The sequence below is a fragment of the Gymnoscopelus braueri genome, assembly GCF_963280865.1.
Source record: "Gymnoscopelus braueri genome assembly, chromosome: 2".
NCBI lineage: Eukaryota > Metazoa > Chordata > Actinopteri > Myctophiformes > Myctophidae > Gymnoscopelus > Gymnoscopelus braueri.
The window spans coordinates 57,877,577-57,899,243 of NC_137604.1; the positions used below are offsets into that span (position 1 = coordinate 57,877,577).

Here is a 21,667-nt window from a genome sequence, read left to right on the forward strand (position 1 = left end):
ACGATATAGCCTATCGTGGTATTAAAATGTGATGATAGGTATTGTCATGATGTCATACTGTATCGTAATATTTTTTTAATTGTTTTTTTAATAAAAAAAAAACACTTTCTTTTTTTTTGCCGGTGAAAGTTAGGAGTTTTTACTGTATGATATGAAATGTAAAGCTTATCATAATCATAGTAATTATTAATCATGTCCTCCATCATATTCAAGGTATTTTGGAGAGAAATGAAACAGACTCCAGTCAGTCACTTTCAGTTTAAAGCACTGCAGAGGGGAGGTGTTGTGTGTCAGCTGATGCTCGTTGACGCTCGTTAATGTGACATGCATCTGCACTCTCAAATAGGCCTACATCTAATCTAAGATTGTATTATACTGTATCTGGTATTATAGATGTTTTTTAGCTGTTGGAAATAACTAGGCTGCACTTGGTTGGTAAAGTCCAGATGACAAAAATATGAGGTTTGTGGAATTTATAGTTATGCAGTCTTATATTATATTATATTTGTTATATTAGTGTCTATCTGTCCTCTGAAACAATGGGTTTATAGTTAGTGAGAACTTCACTTCTCCATTAAGCTTGCACAAATGTATTTATTTGTGTACAAAGCACTTTGTAATTGTTTCTAACTTGCTTTATAACGTTATTTATAAGATGATGGCCAATGTTGATGATACATGAGAAAAGAACATTAATAATATATCATATCGATATCATGCCCAACATCATGTATCGTATTGTGAAATTCTTGACACCCCTAACCCTCCCCATCAAATACAACATGACATTTAAAACTGATATGTCCAATGTTTTGCTTTCCACATTGATTAGAACATTGCTGTAGTGTAGTCAGTCTTGCTAAATGCACAGTGTATCTGTAGTAGTGGTAGCAGAATGGATAGTGTTCTCATCTTACATGTGGGAAACCCATTGAATCCTGGTCAGATTGAAGAAAGTTGAATATTTGGTAACCAGTAGTTTAAAACTTTTGTCACTCTGCCCTTTTAATTATCAACTACAGTGACTACAACTACACTGTTGCCTACATAAAACAAATTAGGCTATCAATTATGGCCTGATGCTTCTGGTTTTACTTGTGGAGCTAGGCATCTATACACAACTGTCCATATAGATCCACATTAATCACATGCCCAGAATTACTTCAAATGATTATGAATATCCAGTTATAGTAGGCCTATTTATAATGCATCTCTCCAATAACGCCTGTTGAAGTTTTGCTTAATTGTTCAACCACCATCGTTAAGACGCTGAATAGATTTGACTGGGTCGTTCACACTCGCTGTGCGTTGATGGCTTGTTAACGACCGTCATTGATTCTAAATAGACAAGGTGTTACTTGATTTGAATTCTTTGTATCCTTTGAAATGGAGAGGGGTCATTGACCACTGTTCTGCTGTACTAAAAAGGTATATAAAAAACGGACTATTTTATCAATTCAAAATTGCATGACCCTCCCTTGGATTCAAAGTAAAATTAGCTGACCCTCCCTTGGACCAAAATTAGAAAGGCATGACCCTCCCCTATTTTCCTCCATGCCCCCCCTTATGTAAATTTCGACTGGTCCCTAACAGTAAAACATTTCAGATGACTAAAATATGACTAAAACTAAATGGAATGTTATTCAAAAGACTATGACTAAAACTAAATCAAAATTAGCTGTCAAAATCAACACTGCTGTGTGCGTGTGTGCACGAGTGAGTGAGTGAGTGAGTGAGTGAGTGAGTGAGTGAGTGAGTGAGTGAGTGAGTGAGTGAGTGAGTGAGTGTGTGTGTGGTTATTTGACAGGGTGAGTACAGCGAGCAAGTTGAAGCTTGAAGAAGCTTCTGTCAACCTACAGTAATTAAAGGATACGCTTCACCTTCTGTGTGCCGCTGATAACCTTGTGTGATAAGCATCCATTCATTCAAGACACGCTTTGGTATTTGGCAGCACTTCATTCATCATGTCCTTCTATTCCATCTTCCAACCTTTAACCACTTAAACCCCCGCAGTTGCGGTGCGACGCATTGTGAGCTTCTGGTGAACTACAGAAATACAGAAAACTATAGGGAATAGTCGAAGGTTGAAGTGGTTAAAGTAAATCACTATAAAGCACTCTGTCTCCAGTGACAGCCGTTGATATTTTCCGTACGGCGGTTGAGGGGACAAAAGGACGCGAGGGTTTTTCTGATGATGTCCCCTGTTGCCATAGAAACCCCATCAGTTTCGCTGCTGCTGCATCCATAGAAACCGTCACTTGTCTGGTGTCTGTGTTTCCATAGAGACGCTGTTGCCAAGATCCTGTACTCGCTGCTGTTCAGCTGGCTGACGGAGCGCATCAACGGCCGGGTCTACCCGCGCCACGAGGCCCTCTACATCTCCATCCTGGACATATACGGCTTCGAGGTGCACCGTCACACACCGTCACACACACACACACACACACACACACACACACACACACACACACACACACACACACACACACACACACACACACACACACACATTACAACGTTAAAGTTGTCAGTTGCCATGACTGATTCCAGTCCTGTGCATTGGTGGAAAAAGTACTCAATTTTTTTTTACTTAAGTAAAAGTATCAATACTGCAATATAGAAATACTCTGCTACAAGTAAAAGTCCGAAATTAAAAATGTACTTCTGAAATAAATAAAAACTAGAATAAAAAAACGATAACTAACTGAAACTGTATTGTGAGTTTACAAAACTAACTAAAACAAACTGAAATGATAGACAAAATGCCCTTAGTTTTTGTCAATTTATTGAATTTATTGAAGCTTAATATGTAACTGAATATTTTTTTTGTTTAAATGCTATCTTATCTTGAGTTTGTATTACACAATACTTACTCTGGCCTTTTTTAATCCTGCACCTGGCTTATTTGTTTATTTGGTGCAGGATTGAAAAGGGCCAAAAGTATTTAAAAAATCACACCCAGTGTGAAGTGGGTGGTGTGGTCATCACAGTGGTCATCATAGTGATGGAAGCTCACTCCAAAAAAATAATGATTTTTTGAAGTGCATAATCCTATTTATAGATTATTAATGTCATCATGTGTCTCGCTAGCCAATCACAGTGCTGAATAGAGTCAGCCAATAGAGTCAGCCAATCACAGTACAGCTAGGGGTGTACTAATGAGCCAATCACAATACAGCTAATGAGGTGTCCCAACCCCACTTATAGGGGCGGCTACACCGCCCAAAAACTAACTAACTGTTAGCAAGATCAAAAATATAAACTAATAAAAACTAGCAAATCCGCTCTAGAACTAAACTAAAAAGAAAAATCCCAAATCCTTATAACCTTGCACCAAACAAAAGGATTTGTGAGCTATGTTAATTTTAATCTCCTCGTGTGCGTGTGCGTGTGCGTGTGCGTGTGCGTGTGCGTGTGCGTGTGCGTGTGCGTGTGCGTGTGCGTGTGCGTGTGTGTGTGTGTGTGTGTGCATGTGTGTGTGTGTGTGTGTGTGTGTGTGTGTGCATGTGCATGTGCATGTGTGTTGTGCAGGAGCTGCAGGTGAACAGCTTTGAGCAGCTGTGCATCAACTACGCCAACGAGACCCTGCAGTTCTTCTATCACAGGGTCAACTTCCAGGAGGAACAGGTCAGCACACACACACACACACACACACACACACACACACACACACACACACACACACACACACACACACACTATACTTATGAGGACAACAGTATTTTAGGACGACGACTTTCGGAAATGGCATTTTTTCTTTCTTTGCTATATTTGCTATTTTCTTTGCAATTTTTTAACCTAAGCCTAAATCCGAAAATAGCAGATCTAAAAGCTCCCGCTGTTTTCAGTTGCGCGACACCACCGGCACGCAACTATAATTAAGGCATAAATCCAACCCTAAACCCTAAACCTTATTACCTCTAAGGGCGCGCTCCCACCAAGAGTTGGCTGGCCGCTGTTAAACGCAGGTTGTGCGCGGCCACAGTTCTTTGCAGCCAGCGGATTCTAAAAAACGGGAGTGTCGCGCCTGTCACTCACTTTCAGGAGCCTCCCCGTAGCCCGCACCGCCTGCGCCAGCTTTGGGAATGTGCTGCGTTTGTGTAGGGCTGGTTAAGTCCCGGGAAAGACGCACTGTGATTGGCCAGTAGTCACTTTGAGTGGCAGTTGGGGCACACCGCCTGCTGCCTTGAGCACCATGTTGCTTCCTGAGTCTTGAGACAGTCCGCCTTCGACTCACCCGATTGGACAGAGGGAGAAAATCAGCGCCTGCCTCCAGCGGTTTTATGCTTAGTCGCGGAGAGCAGATAAACGCAAGGTCTGCGCGACTAGCGGAAAAATCTGCTCTTGCGTGAATCAACGCATTTGCATTGACAATGCATTGGCAGATTCTGCAAACAGCGGCCAGCCAACTCTTGGTGGGAGCGCGCCCTAAATGTCTAATCCTAATAATCCTAAACCCAACCTGTATGTTTTTGAAATTGTAAGCCTATAACTCCACAAATGTTTTTTTTTTAACAATAAACAACCATTTATCTTGTGAGGACCTGGAAAATTGTCCTCACGATATCTATTCCTCCAATTCTACGGTACTCTAAAACTATAGTAATACTATAGTAGTATTAATTTGAGTACTTTTTCCACCACTAGTGTGCGTGTACTAGTATTATACTAGTACACACACACTAGTGGTGGAAAAAGTACTCAAATGTTTTACTTAAGTAAAAGTATAAATACTGCAATGTAGAAATACTAAATACTGTAAAATTTACTTGAGTAAAAGTACAAAAGTATTGGTATCAAAATGTACTTAAAGTACCAAAAGTATCAAGCATTTCACAAGTTTTCAAATGTATGAAATCATTTGAAAATAGCAGATCTACAAGCTCACAATGCGACACATTGTGAGCTTGTAGATCTGCTATTTTCAAATGGCCTAAATGTAAATAGGGCTGAAGTGGTTACTGTATGTTTTGTAATAATAATGCAAATCTACAAACTAGTAGCAGAGTACCGGTTGTAGTAAAAACTAAAGTTTTCAAATAATTGTAGTGGAGAAAAAGTACAATATTTGCCTCTGAGATGCAGAGGAGCAGAAGGAAAAGTACTGACAACTGGAAATACTTTATTAAAGTAAAAATACCTCATCTGTACTTAGTTATTTGCACGCACGCACGCACGCGCGCGCACGCGCGCACGCACGCACGCACGCACGCACGCACACGCGATAAATGAAACCTGCAGTTCTTAAAAATGTTTTCTAAATCAATTTTTTTTGAAAAAAATCAAAAAAAAATGTTTCAAGATTTTTCAAAAATAGCAGATCTACAAGCTCATAGCGCGGCACTCGGTGCCATTCTATGAGCTTGTATATCTGCTATTTTTGAATAGCCAAAGAAATCTAAAGTGACACAGATGCGTTCCAGGTCTTAATGGGTTAATAATCTGTAAAGTAACTAACATTGTCAAATAATTTGTAGTAAAGGGTTCAGTACTTTTGCACAATATCTGCCTCTGAGACAGTATAAAAAAACAACAACTCAAAATTGTACTTAAACTTTTTGTCAATGAATAAAATTTAATTTTGTCCAATCTGTATGGTTAGAGTATGTTAATACATTATAACTTATATAATTGGGGTGGTTGTATTGAATATTGATTGATTGAATATTTCATTAGGCAACAAATGTAAAACAGCACAGTTACATAAAAAAAATTGTCTAAAAGGTCTGTTCAAAAAAGTCCTTGCGGTCTTGTTTCCATTGAGGTCCTTGGTATGCAATTCATAGTCATATATAGTGGTACCGACAGTTCAAATATCATCACAAAAATACAGAAAAAATATCACTATGTACAAACAAAAACAAAAAATGCAGAAAAAATAAATACAAAAATAATGCTATATGTACAACAATGGGGGGGGGGTCGTCAGTCTAACAGGAAAATAGTACTACCTCCTTTTTTGGCCTCCTGAAAGGTGAATTTTCAGGGCTGTTTTTGAATGAGCCCAGCGAACTGCACTTTTTGAACCTAGACACAGGATCTGACCTCATGGTCAAGATTCAATTTATCCCCTGAGGAAGCAGGCAGGTTCTATTGGTAAAAAATGATAAACACTCATTGGTAAAAAATGTCAGCACTTGCGCAGGAAACCGGGTTCAAATCCGGGGGTATAGAAGAGGAAAGTTACATAGTACAGCTTTAATGTAAGTAAGTGTACTTTGAACCACAGGAGGAGTACATGAGGGAGCAGATCGAGTGGCAGCAGCAGCCGTTCAGCCACAACCAGGCGTGTATGGACATCATCGCTGCAAAGCCTCATGGGATACTGCGCATTCTGGACGACCAGAGCGGCTTCCCTCAGGTACTGTACACCACGTCCACACACTTTCATTAATTTTTTTTAAAACCATGTTTATTTAGAATATGTTAATAAAAACTGATTTTTTTTTTGCACTTTCAAAATCACAAAGAAAAACATTAAAATGCAAATCAGATTAAAATATAGCAAAAAAGAAACAAGAGGGGAAAAAAATAGAGAAATTAATCTAAACATATCCGAAAAGGAGTGAGAAGAAGTAAGACTTGTGAACTCCCACCCCTTTTATATCTGTGAGTTAAATAATTACTTACTCGCTGACTTCTGTGCTTCACGTTATACTACTCTTGTAAAAAAATATACTCTTCAATTATATATCAAAATATATATCCTATATAAATATATATATATACATAACCCTGCTATCCATTCCCATCATTCATTCATTCATTCATTCATTCATTCATTCATTCATTCATTCATTCATTCATTCATTCATTCATTCATTCATTCATTCATTCATTCATTCATTCCCTGATCACTTCGCAGTTGTGGAAGTAGCAATAATGGATTCATAAAGGTAATGGACATGCAGGTGCACTGAAAAAGTATGGGCTGCTATTATAATAAACACTATAGCTTGTAGGCGATTATCATAAATAAACAAGTCATTAGTTGTGTAAGATTTGCACCATCTGTCATGGAAAGCAAACGTCTTTAGTACCAGATAGATGCAGGTATACTTACTGTAGCTTAAGGATGAGTTAAACTTGATACACACAACAAATGCCAAGGCAATCACATGAACACAAACGCACGCACGCACGCACGCACGCACGCACACGCACACGCACACACACACACACACACACACACACACACACACACACACACACACACACACACACAGTGACGGTGAGTTTCCTGTGGAGAGTTATCCTACTTTAGTTGCTAGTGGAGAGAGAGATGACTCATTACTTGGACCAGAACTGCTGACAACATTTCACAACGACGTGCAACAGAATAAAAATATCCCACTGAGACTGAAGCTCCTGGAGGACTGCCTCGTCTGATACTGACTACCAGCCCAGACATAACTCCTTATCCTCTTTTAACCTGGTGTCCCTGTTTTTGGGCATCCACTACAAGTCTACAACCTTTCAAAATGGCACATGATGATGGAACCCATTCTGTAGTTTGTTTTCCAGTTTTTTTTTACCACAGTGTAAAAAGCATGGCAGGCAAGTAGCAACACAGCATGCAGCTAAAAATTAAAACATTATTGGCGAATTACATTCAGGCTAAGATCCTTAATATAGGAAGATACGTCATCCCATGCTTCATACAAAATGCTGCACAAAATTGTCTCCTAAGTGGGGCGTAGTTGCCGCTGCCCTAGCCATGGTTCACATGATGGTCGTCTGCCTCCGTCACGAAGTGCATCATGGATGCACTTCAAGTGCACCAGAGTGCACTTGAAGTGCACTCTGGTTTCAGGGCTACCGCTGCCCCAGCCTGCCATGTTTCTACCCTGCTCTAGTTTTAAACGTGAACTGCAAAACAAACTACCAAATCGGCCCAGGGTTTCATCCTCCAATTCTTGTTAAACCATAATAAGTAGCGACTTATTTGTCTACTGTAACATCATAATCTTTTAGCAGTTAAACAATAATTAACCTTCTTGACATTGACATTCAACCTTTGACCATTACACCATAATGTCAGATATTGATAGATTATACAGTCATTGCATTCAACGTGCATGTGCGTGCGTGTGCGCGCGCACACACACACACACACACACGCACACACACACACACACACACACACAGAGCCCCGATAGCTTCTTAATCACTTTGCAGTTCAACTACTGCAATAATAACACACATATTTTCCATTTGTCCATATACTGTATTAGTTGGTTAAGTCTCACTTGGAAAATAGATTGTTAAACAATTTCTGTTCATAAAGTTAAAGCTTGTTGTGTTGTGGTTGCCAGGCAACAGACCACACCTTCCTCCAGAAGTGCCACTATCACCATGGTGAAAGCCCGTTGTACATCAAGCCAAAGATGCCACTCCCCGAGTTCACCATCAAACATTATGCCGGGAAAGTCACCTACCAGGTACAACCCCCTCTGTGTGAATTTATTTGATTTTGTTTCATTTATTCATGACATTCTTTTGAAAAATGTTGAATTTGTTTTTAATTCATAAAGGGTTTCGATTTTGGGGGTATTCTTTTTTTGAAAATCTTTTGAATTTATAAGAATTAAAAACTAAATGTAGGAAACGAAAAGTAAAGGGATATTTACTGGTGACCCATAAACATTGATCTACGTCCCACAAATGGGTCCCGACCCACTGTTTGGGAAACAGTGCATTAATGTGCAAAAAGTGGCAGCACATTGGCAGGTTCACACAAGAAAGTAGTCTTTATAGTAAGGAGAAAGAATAGAACCTGCACACTTATATTATGCTCCAATACAATTTATTCAATTACCTTTTTTGAGCATGCTCTTCGTCAAGTCAAATTGTATGGGCCTGTTGGGAAAAACTTTCGCACACCTAGAATAGGAGCTTAAGAGCGGATGAGTAGGAAAACAAGTGCACATCAATAATAAAAGAGTACGGCATGTACAGGCATGCCCTGAAGAAGGTCATCAGTGACCGAAACGTTGCTTCTCTCTTAGTCTCATGTAGCCAGACAACTATTACACAATCTCCGAATGCTATATAGTCTGGAACTACACCTCCTGAAATCTGAGAGAGGAAACTGGCACTTTCGTCCACGAAAATATATTTTAAAATATCTTTAAATTGTTTTTTTTCTTCTGCTTAGCATCAGGCTATATATACTTATAATAATTACTATAATGATTTTGATTTATATTAGGATACATTTGCGCGACTGTAAAGACCAAACGGAAGTGGGGAGGAGGCTTCACATCCGCTTTATATTTTAATCATGATCAGAACTTCCGAGTCCCAGACTGTATGACCGGAAACATTTGAAAATTGTGGGAGGCAACAGTCTGGCCATGCGAGACTACTTCTCTCTCAATAAATGTGCTCCTGTACCGTGCAGTTTGGCAGTGTGCGGGCGTAAACGGGAAAAAAAACGCACACAGGTAGAAATCCACATGGCAGATCCACAGAGGAAAGTAGTCAGCATATAGGGGAACAAATCCACACGAAGGGAGCTAATCCATCATAAGGAAAAACAGTGTGACAGGCCAGCATGGTGACTGACAGGTGGTGTTCAGGCCTAAATGGTTTCTGCCTGACAAAGATACTGTCTCTCTCTTTGTATCCCTGTCTGTCTGCCCCGGCCTGTCTGTCTGTCTGTCTGTCTGTCTGTCTGTCTGTCTGTCTGTCCCGGCCCATTCCCTGTGTTGATCTTTCCAGAATTCCAATCATGTGATTTGTAAAGCAATGGTTCTCAAACTTTTTGAAGTCAAGGACCCCCAAATTGATATGTATTTGGCCGCAGACCCCCCCAGCTCCAGAAGAGAAGATTTGTGCTCTTTTTGAAAAGCCGACATATAAATGGATAAAATTATGCTGTGTTAACTACTTTTTCTGGGGACCCCCTGGAACCCCCCCAAGGACCCCACTTTGAGAACCAATGTTGTAGAGCTGTCACGATCATAAAATTTTACTTTGATGATTAATTGTCTCACAAATAATAGCGATTAACGATTTAATTGAGTTTTTGGCGCTGAACATTGGAACATTATAGCTTTTAGGCTTCGTAAACAGAAATTGCACAGGGCAGGTCAAATTCATTTACAAGCTGCAGCAAGAAGCACTTGTAGATCTGCTATTTCAACACATTTTTTAAAATATATATTACAAATTATTTTTAAACATTTTCATCATGGAAATGATCATGACGAGTATGCAAAATGATTGAGATTATCTCAAATAACTGCGATCAGGCAGTTATGTAATAATTGTGACAGGCCTAGTGATTTGTTCCTCCAGGTGCAGAAGTTCTTGGATAAGAACTTTGACGTGGTCCGACAAGATGTCCTTGACCTCTTCACCAAGAGCAAGAGTAAAGTGAGGAGCGCACGCACGCACGCACGCACGCACGCACGCACGCACGCACGCACGCACGCACGCACGCACGCACGCACGCACGCACGCACGCACGCACGCACGCACGCACGCACGCACGCACGCACGCACTCAGGCAGACACAATCACACTGTTGATCTTCCACCATCCCATTATTGGCAATGCATAATAATTAGAAGATGTTAATTTAAGAGTTGCCAAAGTACTAATATCAGATACATGTCGTTGCTGTCGGGCAGAAACCTCTTATCTCCATATTCTAACTTAACGTAAATAAACGCTCTACTTGATAATCATACTACAGCGTCACACAAAAGCATCAAAAGTAGCCACAAGCTCAAACTTTTGAGCTTGTAGATCTGCTACTTTTGATATTTTTGAATTTGAATCCTGAAAAGTAACAGTTTTTGGACATGTGAGGTTTCCACCCGACAGAGACGATTTCATAGTATTTATTGATTGTCTGAGACCTACAAAATCAACGTACTCTGCGCGTGCGTGTGTGTGTGTGTGTGTGTGTGTGTGTGTGTGTGTGTGCATGTGTGCGTGTGTGTGTGTGTTTATGTGTGTGTGTGTGTGTGTGTGTGTGTGTGTGTGTGTGTGTGTGTGTGTGCGTGTGTGTGTGTGTGTGTGTGTGTGTGTGTGTGTGTGTGTGTGTGTGTGTGTGTGTGTGTGTGTGTGTGTGGGTGTGTGCGTGCGTGCGTGCGTGCGTGTGTGTGGGTGTGTGTGCGTGTTTGCATGCGTGCGTGTGTGTGCATGTCTTTAGATGGTGTCCAATCTCTTCCTGAAGCACTCGGAGACGATGTCTCAGCAGAAGTCGACCAATAGGAACAGCAGCACGGCCCGGCGGTACCAAGCCAACACCGTCAGCGCCAAGTTCCAGAGCAGCCTCCAGGAGCTGCTGGAGAAGATAGAACAGTAAACCACACAACCTTTTATTAAACCTACAAACAACCTTAGAACAGTAAACCACACAACCTTTTATTCAACCTACAAACAGCCTTAGAACAGTAAACCACACAACCTTTTATTAAACCTACAAACAGCCTTAGAACAGTAAACCACACAACCTTTTATTTATTCAACCAACAAAGAACCTTTACTCCAGTAGTTCTGGAATTTTTTCATGCCAAGGACCCCCAAATAATACGTAATTGTAAATGTTTTGTGCCAGAGACCCTCAGAAGAGATGATTTATGTAAAAAAGAATCAAAAACTTTTCAACATTTTTGATATTTTTCAAATATTTTCAAAGATAGCAAATTTACAAGCTCGCAGCTTGTAGATCTGCTATTTTTGAATAGCCAACATATAAATGTATAGAGTGGTTAAGATGATTGTGATGCTATGTTAACTACTTTTGCTGGGGACCCCCTGGAACCCCCCTTTGGACCGCTGGGGGGTCCCCGGACCCCACTTTGAGAACCAATGTTTTATTCAACCATTAAACAACCTTTACTCCACCCTTGGGACCTTTTAGCAACAATGCACAAGTATTTATCCGACACCCTCTGGCCATGTTGGCAAACAACAGCACACAAATTCAACTTTCTCTGAGCTCTTAGGAAGTGTTTTTTTGGCAGCTGTGGAACAGTGTTTGCCAAACTACTGACAGCCTGTAGTGCCGATTTGTCACCTTCCGCCTTTGCAGCAGAAAGGACTCCCACACACTAACTTCTTCCATTGCAAATAGAGACATTTATTGGGAACAACGTTGTTGCGTTATGCAGACGTTGATAAAGTCGATGTGCGCACCGAAACGATGTTTCCCAATAAATATTTTATTTGTAATTGAATAAGTTCACTCAGATAACTCACAAATAGATTAAGACCAATAATAATATCTTGAGAATATTTTATTTATAAAATGTTAAAGCGAGTGTGAATATAATATTTGATCTTGGTGTTCAGGCTCTGCTATGCATTACTCCCTGCTCAGCACATTAGCAGAGAACCGTTTAAGAGCAGGGAGATGTACATCTATAACAAACCCCCCCCACAGGGGTAACAGAACCCTTAGGGAAAGCAGAGCCTACTGGTGGTGCTGGGGTGTTGGTGGGAGGTGATGATTGACAGACAAACTTCCTCAATAGCACCCCTCTGCCCAAAGAGGACGTTTTAGTATTGCAGCTGAAAGTGCTTGGAATGACAGACAGACAGATTATGAAAACAATTATCTGGGTGGTTGTTTAGGCTTAAATCTGTATAAAAACGTATTAAGGGACAATATTTATATAAAATAAATATTTTTTTAATTCATGGTGTAGTCCCTTTAAGTGGTTAGATGTGTTCAGAGCATGTTTATTTGAATGATCAAGCAATCGATTGTGTTCCCAGCTTTGATCAATAGAACCAACATAGTAAACGTTATACTGTAAAAAAAATAAAAAATAAAAATAAAGGCCAATTTTGGGGCCCTCCTCGCGGCACACCAGTGGGCCCGACCCGCTTGTTGGGAATCGCTGCTCTATCTATGTCAAGGTTTTGTGAAGGATCATAACGTCAAAAATTGTGCTGAATTGAATTGATTAGAACACACACGACTGTAACTGTAACTGACACCCATATCACAGAGCTGTCAAAAGCTCTCTGATTACTGGCTTGTTCTAAATCCCAGTATTCACTGCTGCCAACACCCATTACACTTATTGATCCAACTGCCAGATACTTGCCAGCTCCCCCCCCCCCCCCCCCCTCTCACGAGGAGGTGGGGGGGGGGAGTTGCCCGGTCTGCTTATTATAAGTGACTTTGGGCTTGTTTTTCTGTAAAGTCGCTTGTAAATATTGGTAGTTGCGGGTTGCGTTTTTTTGGGCTTGTTTCTAAAGTGTATTTGCTTATTTAGTCTACTTGCCAGCCCATAGAGCCCCATTGTGAACCCGGACATTTTTAGTACACCAAGGTTTTATATTAGAAATGTTGAGTATGGGGCCCCAGTAGGTGGAAACTGCTGGATGCTAACTTGCATATGTTGAGCAATTTTCAGAATTAGCATAATTAGCTTTTATTAGCATAATCACCTACTGTATATGGACAATATTTCAGCAATAGTCCCGGGCCTTAGGGCTAATCAGTCTTAAATGCACCAAATTTGACCCAGATGTAGCCCAGGGCATGCTCTAATGATTTAGCTAGGGCGCCCGAGCGGGCGACCTTTGGGGTCGCCATAGCGGCCAAATCCAAAATGGCCGCCATGTAAAACGGTTTTGGCTGTAACTTTTGAACCAGATGAGCTCCAAATACAAACTTGGTGTCTATTTCATGTTTTTTGACCATTGCAAACACATTGGAATGCTTATCATTACGATTGGGTGTGTCTGGAACCCTAATTTTCATATTTCCAAGATGGCGGCTATGTGAAAATGTTAACTTTTGACAGTTTTGGCAAACTTAGTGTCTATTTTATGTTTTTTTAAGCATTAGAAACATATTAGAAATGCTCCGATTTTCTGATTGCATCCATCTAGAGCACTCTAATTTACTTAACAATATCAAAATTATCCCCAAAAAGGTATTCAACATTTTCACCCAGAACACTTTTAGGAACAACCTTAATAAGCAACCTTTGTATGTTACACATATAATGTATTTGAAAGATAGAACAATGGAGTGCAGCACATTCCTATTGATATAGATAGGAGCATTTGAAACAATCTTACAATGAATGCACAAAAACTCTGTACGTGCACATGTGGGCTGGGCGTATCAGTATAGTATAGGCATATATGGAGATCCGGTTGTCCAGAACCGCTGATCCAAACGATATGCCCAGGGCCGCTTCTCCCTACACGCACACTACGCAGGCTGCGTGGGGCCCCGCCCCACGCAGGGCCCCTACCCGCCGAAAAAAAAAAAAAAAAAAAAACGAACCCAATCCGCCCAGAACCGCAAAAAAAAATGTGTCCTGTATCATGCTTAGGGCCCCTGTGGAGTCTAAAGCGGCACTGGATATGCCTCTCTCTGAAAATGGGGAGGGTGCCGCAACTGTGGCAATCTTCCTGCATTGTTCGCACCTTGTGACTACAGGCCAGCAGCTCTGACATCAAAGAGCATGAACACCTTTGAGCGTCTGGTACTGAATCAACTGAGACCGATGGTGAGTGAATACCTCAACCCCCTTCAGTTTGCATACCAGGCGGACATTGGGTTTGATGATGCCATCATCTACATGCTAAACAGGGCATTCACACACCTTGACACCCTGGGCAACACAGTCAGAATTATGTGTTTTTACTTCAACACTATCCAGCCACAACTGCTTGCTGAGAAGCTTGCGTTGATGATGTGGACCACGGCTTGGTGGCATGGATCACAGACTACCTCTCGGGCAGACCACAGTATGTGAGACTGCAGGGTTGTCAGTCGGAGGTGCTGGTGAACAACACGGCTGACCCAGGGCACAGTGCTGTCACCTTTCCTGATCACCCTATACACATCTGACTTCCGATCAACTCCAAGACATGTCCCCTACAAAAGTTCTCAGATGACACTGCGATGGTCAGCTGCATCTCAGGTGACAACACTGTTGAGCACAATAGCATGGTGAAGGACTTTGTGGACTGGAGCGAGGCAAACCGCCTCCGGCCCAATGCTAGCAAGACCAAGGATGATGGTGGTGGACTATGGCACGACCAAGAGGGTACCTCCGGTCCCCAGCACCATAAATGCTGAGGTGGTGGAGATTGTAGCCAACTACAAGTTTCTAGGAGTGCACCTGAACAGGTCGTTGGACTGGTCTGACATACTCTAATGTAGGAGCAGGCTGTTCTTCCTGAGAAGACTCCGATGTTTTGGCGTGTGCAACAGGATGCTGTAAATGGCTGGTGAGGAAGGTTGGCTCTCTTCGTGGGGACCTCACTGGAGGCGGTGGCTAAGGTGCGTACAGTGAGGAGGCTGGACACGTCCCTCTCCCTTCACAAGGATATAGTGGGGCATCCCGGGGTAGATTCACCTACCCCGGGTGGAACTGTTTGAGACTTGGCATGTCTTTTGTGCAGGTAGCTATGAGGATTTAAAACGAGACACACGTTGGTCGCTCTGCCAGGTCAACTGTCTATAAAGAATACATCTCATGGATGCACCTGGGACGTATCATCAGTGTTGTAGCCTGGGGTCATAGGGTGTTTCGGGTCTCGCATCATACACCCTCGCCCAGGTGACCCAGCCGGGGTTGATCAAGCCCCAACTTACGTCCCAGGACCCACGGTCAGTCCTATAGGGAAAGACAGGGCCAGTCAGTCCGCTTCTCCGGAACTACTCTGCCGGAACTTGGGGAGGCTCTGGCACGTGTAGGGACTAGGCTCTGTGGGTGGCCTCCTGGACGGACTCCTCCTTCGTCTCACCAGGTCCAGGTCCTGAGCACTGTACCAGATCCGCTGCACCAGATCCGCTGCAACACCCCGATCCAAACATTTACTTCTTTTTATTTGTATTGTTTAATATACTCTAGCCTACTGGCTATTATCTGTATCAATAGGGATGTGCTCCACTCCATTTTTGCCAGACCCAAGGGGTCGGCCTACATGAGGCTTTGTCTGTCTGTCTGTCGGTCGGTCGGTCGGTCGGTCGGTCGGTCGGTCGGTCGGTCGGTCCCTCTTTTCCTGTCCTGTCCCTCTTTTCCTCAGCACACACGTCATGCGAAGTCCGGCCATTCAGATTTCAACCACTAGGGGTCTGGCAGTACCAGGTCTCCTGGTTCCCTTGTTCTATTGTTTCAATAAAATTGTATGTGTAACATACATAGGTTGCTTTTTTTAGGTTGTTGATAGTGGTCATATTGGTAATAAGCTAATTAGAGTGGTCTAGATAGATGTAATCATTAATCGGAGCATTCCAATGTGTTTCTAATGCTTAAAAAAACACAAAATCAACACTAAGTTTGCCAAAAGTGTCAAAGGTTAAGTTATAACTCGTTTTCACATAGCCACCATCTTGGAAATATGCATATTAGGGTTTCAGACACACCCAATCGTAATGATAAGCATTCTAATGTGTTTGCAATGGTCAAAAAACATGAAATAGACACCAAGTTTGTATTTGTAGCTCATCTGGTTCAAAAGTTACAGCCAAAACCGTTTTACATGGCGGACATTTTGGATTTGGCCGCTATGGCGACCCCAAAGGTGGCCCGCTCGGGCGCCCTAGCTATATCATTAGAGCATGCCCTGGGCTACATCTGGGCCAAATGTGGTGCATTTAAGACTGATTAGCATGAAAATATCCCTAAGGCCCGGGACAATTGCTGAAATATTGTCCATATAGGTGATTATGCTAATAAAAGCTAATTACGCTAATTTTGAAAATTGCTCAACATATGCAAGTTAGCATCCGGCAGTTTCCACATGCTGGGGACCCATACTCAACATTTCTAACATAAAACCTTGGTGTACTCAACATGTCCGGGTTCACATTCTGGCAAGCGGACTAATTTGGGCTTGTGTCCTAATGTTGTTTTAAACCAAAAATGGGTTGTTAAAATGTTTGGAAAAATATTGAAAATGTTTCCCTTTTTTTCAAGATTTTCTTTTGAGAATAGCAGGTCTACAAGCTCACAACGCGACACTGAGCTTGTAAATCTGTGATTTTTCCACATTTTCCCACTGTATATGTTTAAAATGGCCTATATAGTCACTCCTTTTAGGCTTTAGGCTTGTTGCTTATTTCCCTCGCAAAATCTGGCAACAGTGCTGAGGCTGTCTGCTCCCATCACATCGGACAACGTACAGTACATGACAATGTAACCAGTGATCGCTGAAGCGAGACCCAACAACACGAGAGCGCTCACACTCCATCACACCTCTACCTAGAGTTTTGACAGCACTGCTCGTGCTGTTCCAGAGAACAGGCGTTCGCCGTTTATCCCATTAAAACCGGGAAAAACTGTGTCATTTTAGATTCTAGCTACAGTATGCGGTATATGGCAACGTACGTTTAAAAACTTAACTCTTAGGATTTAGAATTCAACCCCATTCAAAAATAGCAGATCTACAAGCTCACAGCACGTCGCTTTGATCGTGCCGTGCTTCGAGCTTCTACCGTACATTTTTCAAGTGTTTGATTTTTTTTTTTTTATATATAATTTTGCATTTTTTTACACAAATCTTCTCTTCTGGGGGTATATGGGGGTAATACATATCATTTTGGGGGTCCGTTTGAGATCTACTGATTTAGAAGGCATTTAGAATTTGTAGAATGGGCCTCAGGTCTAAATGAGTTATTAGTCTGTAAGTCATGTTTCCAAAGGAGGGGATGATTGTCAATCCTCGCTCGTTGTTGGGACCGCATTGGTCAGCCAACGAACGATCGACGTGGACTATTTTGGCCTTTAAGTGGATTTTCGGTGAAATGCGGATCCATCACGGTGTAGTATTGTTGTGGACAGATGACCTTCTGCTTCTTCGTTTGAGTTCGATCGCGTCTGTGATGGATGAGGATGGGCTCTGGGGCTGTCAGAGTTCACTGGGGAAAGCTGCACAGTAAAATCTCACCAGTGTTCATTTTCCTCCAAGGTGTGCTCAAATGGAACCTTACGAGTCCATGTGGTTCCATTTGTACTCTCTTTGGACTTTGGATTTTAATGTGTACATGTGCAAGAACACATAAGTACATACAGTAGACCTTCCGGTTTCCTTTTGGATGATACTGTATACTGTAGGTATGTTTTGGCTACTAACAGTATAAATGTTTACCCATCACCGCTCTAAACTCCAGGGGCCCTAAAGCATTGGTTCTCAAAGTGGGGCCCCCAGGGGTCCTTGGGGGGTTCTAGGGGGACCCCAGCTAGCACAATCATTTTAACCACGTTGGCTATTCAAAAAATATATATATTCAAAATATTTTTGGGGGTCCCTGGCACAAACCATTTTCAGATAGGGGGTCCACGGCCCAATTTGGGAAAGTTTGAGAACTACTGCCCTAAGGCCCTCTGCCACCACACTGTGACCACAGTGCCTCACATTATTATGATTATATGATAATGATGATATTATGATTAGTAAATGATCATTCATTCATTCATTCATTCATTCATTCATTGTTTCTTTCATTCATTCATTGTTTCTTTCTTCATGTCCGTGTGTCCCTGGCAGGTGTAACCCATATTTTGTGCGATGCATAAAGCCAAACCATTACAAGGTATAGTTTGTTCATACATACTTTTGTACGTTTGTCTGAAACATTTTGGTGGAAAATGTATTATGTATTCCTCTATTATATTCAATTGCATCTAAAATGCATGCGTGTGTGCGTGCGTGTGTGTGTGCACGTATGCAAAGGTTAAAAAAGTAATTTAGCATGTTATGTAGACAGATACCAGGTTCATTTGTTGACCTGGCATTCTATAGTGTGTATAGTTTCAATGTACTGTTTAGACTGATGATAGGTTCTTAGTTTACCTGTGATCCTAGATTACTATTTCTATGCATATGATGTATTACTTTGTGTTTATCTTGCTTACTGTAAGTCGCTCTGGGTTAAGAGAGTCTGCTAAATGTTTAAATTGTAAATTGTGTGTGTGTACATGTAGGAGCCAGGAGTGTTTGATCTGGAGCTGGTGAAGACTCAGTTGCGTTACTCTGGCATCCTGGACACCATTCAGATCAGGAAGGAGGGCTATCCTAACAGACTGCTCTTTCACAGCTTCCTGTGGAGGTTAGTGACCGGCTTTTACCCAATGTTTCGCCCAGGTGGCCAGGGTTTTGAGGTTTAGGCATAGTTTTTTGTGAGGTTAAAGGTTAGGTGCAGACACCAAAGAAAGCCTCTTGCATAGCCAGACAACTATTCCACAATCTCCGAATGCTATAGAGCACTAGCCTCGATCTCCAGGCTTTTATTGCTTAGTTTTGCTAAAAAATAAAAGCCTGGCCCAACCATAGCCTGTACTGTGTATGAGGAAGTGTTTCATTTCCCAACCAACCAGAGTGCAGTGGGCGTCGCTCGTAATGTTGTGTTAACGGGGCGGGGGTTGACGGACAGATCGGTGAACCAATGGGATCATGCGCAGTCTCTCGCCGGCTCTATACACACGCCCCTTTATACACGAAATCAGGAGGGTTGCAGCAGGCTAATAGAGCACTGAAGTCCTGACGTCACTGCCAGTAGAGGGCGCATTCCGCAGGTTCATGGCTTTACTTTTTGTATTGATATCCTCATTGGGGAATCTTAGATCGCTTCATATAAGAACTGTGTTCCAAAAATAAACACACCACCCTGGCGTTTTTACTCATATGGATATGAAGCATCGACTGAAGGTGTAAATGTACACATTTACCCAAAGAGTAACACAATATAAACACTAGAAACGAGTCAAACAACCCAAAGACTACATTTCCCATGAACGCGGCTGCTGTGGGGACAGTGATTTCAGACCCGGAAGTACAGTAGTAGTTCTTAAGACTTTTAAGGCAGAATTAATTACATTTTCGCCGGAAACAGGCTGTATCAAATGAATATCATAAACGATGCAGAGCCACCCCCCCTGACAAAAACGCCAGGGTGGTGTGTTTATGTTTGGTCACGCGAGACTACTTAAGCCAGAACACTATTCATTTCTGCTAGGCAGCAAGCTACAGCCAGGGACCCCCAGCCCAAAGCAGGGATGCTAGGGCACATGTGGTTACAGTTAAAAAGGTTTATCGTCGCCTGTATTCATACTTACATAAAGACTTCATTGAGATTCTGTGCACTGTCTCAAGTCATTGGACCGTTCAGTAAAATTGGCACATTTAAGAGAAGCTCTATCATCCACAATGACAATCATCGGTTTGATTGATTGAATTGAATTGATGAGGACACACACACACACACAACTGTAACTCACACACATACATCAGAGAGCTGTCAAAAGCTCCCTGATTACCGACTTCGCTCTTCCTCCGTATTCTCGCTGCTGCCAACGAACGCTGAGATCCACTTATTGATCCAGCTGACAGACGCATTGCCAATGAACTCCCCTCACGAGGAGGAGACGGGCTGAGAGGCTGTCTGACAAAACGGCTGAAAATGTGCTTGTGATTCGGATTCAGACGACTTTATTCATCCCGATGCGGCTATTCATTTACTTTGCAGTATTATCCCTTAGCCTTTAGTTCAGACTTAAAAACTGTCTGAAAATACACATTAACATGAATCCAACTATATCTATGAAATCTATGAAAAAGTTTGATCTGCAACACAATTCTATACAATTATGTAACTGTAGTGGTGGGGTCCCTGCTTCATCTCTCTCTCAGCTAAGGGGTCCTTGAGCTGAAAAACGTTGAAGACCCCTGGTTCAGACCAAAGATTATGCAACAAGACAAAACCACTTCAACCACTTAAACCCCAACATCCGTATTTTGGGGAAAGCTTTTGCCGAAAATAGCAGCTGCGAACACGTTGTTGTGTTTGACGATCGGTTATTTTCAGCGAAAGCTTTCCCCACAATAGCAGAAAACAGAAAATACACTAGTGTAGAGCCCTTGAGGGACTCCGCTCAACCATATGGGGTTTAAGTGGTTAAGTCTGATTTATAGGTTGTCGTACACATTGTGAAGTCTGACCCAAGCCAATACACAGAAACAGTTCGTAAGGTTTAAACGCAAAGCGTTGTTTTATTCAGGGGAAGTTCCAAAGTCAATAAATAATAATTCTTCCCAAACCGGGGCTTTCAAACAAACACTAGTGGTTTCTTTCCAGTGTCCAGTCGCTCTCCTATTTTGCCTAAAATGGAGAGAGGAAAGCTACGACCAGTAATGTAATAAAACATTAGAAATGTTCGACAGGGGAGAGAACACAGTGGAGCATTCGCTTACCCATCTCTCCGATGGGAGAGTTTCTTCTCTGAGGAGTGCCAACACATCAACCTGAGTGAGAATGGAATAGGCTCTATGCACAGCAGCCATATTGTGAAGACATTCACAGGTGTTACCAATGATACTAATGAAGGCTCTGTTCCATTCTGGTCAAACAGAGTCAGGGTGCCAGGGACCTTCATGGTTCTTTAAGGGGTTTCCAAATGGCCCCTTACGAGTGTGTAACTCTGAGAGTGTACAAATGGAACCAAATGGACCCTACGGGTCCATTTGGTTCCATTTGTACACTCTCAGAGTTATAGGGGTTGTGGAAATTGAAAGATCTGAGAACCACTGTGCTACACGCCGCCTTACCCATTATCCCTAAACTTCTTTGCCATTTTTTACTATTTTGAAAAACATTTTCAAATAGTTAAAAAAGCCAATCTACAAGCTCACAACGTGTCGATGTAGATCTGCTAGTTGAACTATTTGAAAATGT

The 21,667-nt window shown here is 41.9% G+C and overlaps 1 protein-coding gene across 1 annotated transcript in view; it reads left to right on the forward strand.

Moving 5' to 3' along the window:
* Positions 1-21,667, forward strand: part of myo15ab (myosin XVAb) — a gene marked incomplete at its 5' end in the record, with an annotated part of 119,504 nt that overhangs the window by 31,658 nt on the left and 66,179 nt on the right. The window contains 8 exons of the mRNA XM_080443960.1: positions 2,284-2,407; positions 3,532-3,627; positions 6,230-6,361; positions 8,316-8,441; positions 10,303-10,380; positions 11,165-11,316; positions 18,484-18,529; positions 18,921-19,045. Coding sequence (XP_080300086.1) covers positions 2,284-2,407; positions 3,532-3,627; positions 6,230-6,361; positions 8,316-8,441; positions 10,303-10,380; positions 11,165-11,316; positions 18,484-18,529; positions 18,921-19,045 — 879 coding nt within the window. The remainder of the gene's footprint in view (positions 1-2,283; positions 2,408-3,531; positions 3,628-6,229; positions 6,362-8,315; positions 8,442-10,302; positions 10,381-11,164; positions 11,317-18,483; positions 18,530-18,920; positions 19,046-21,667) is intronic.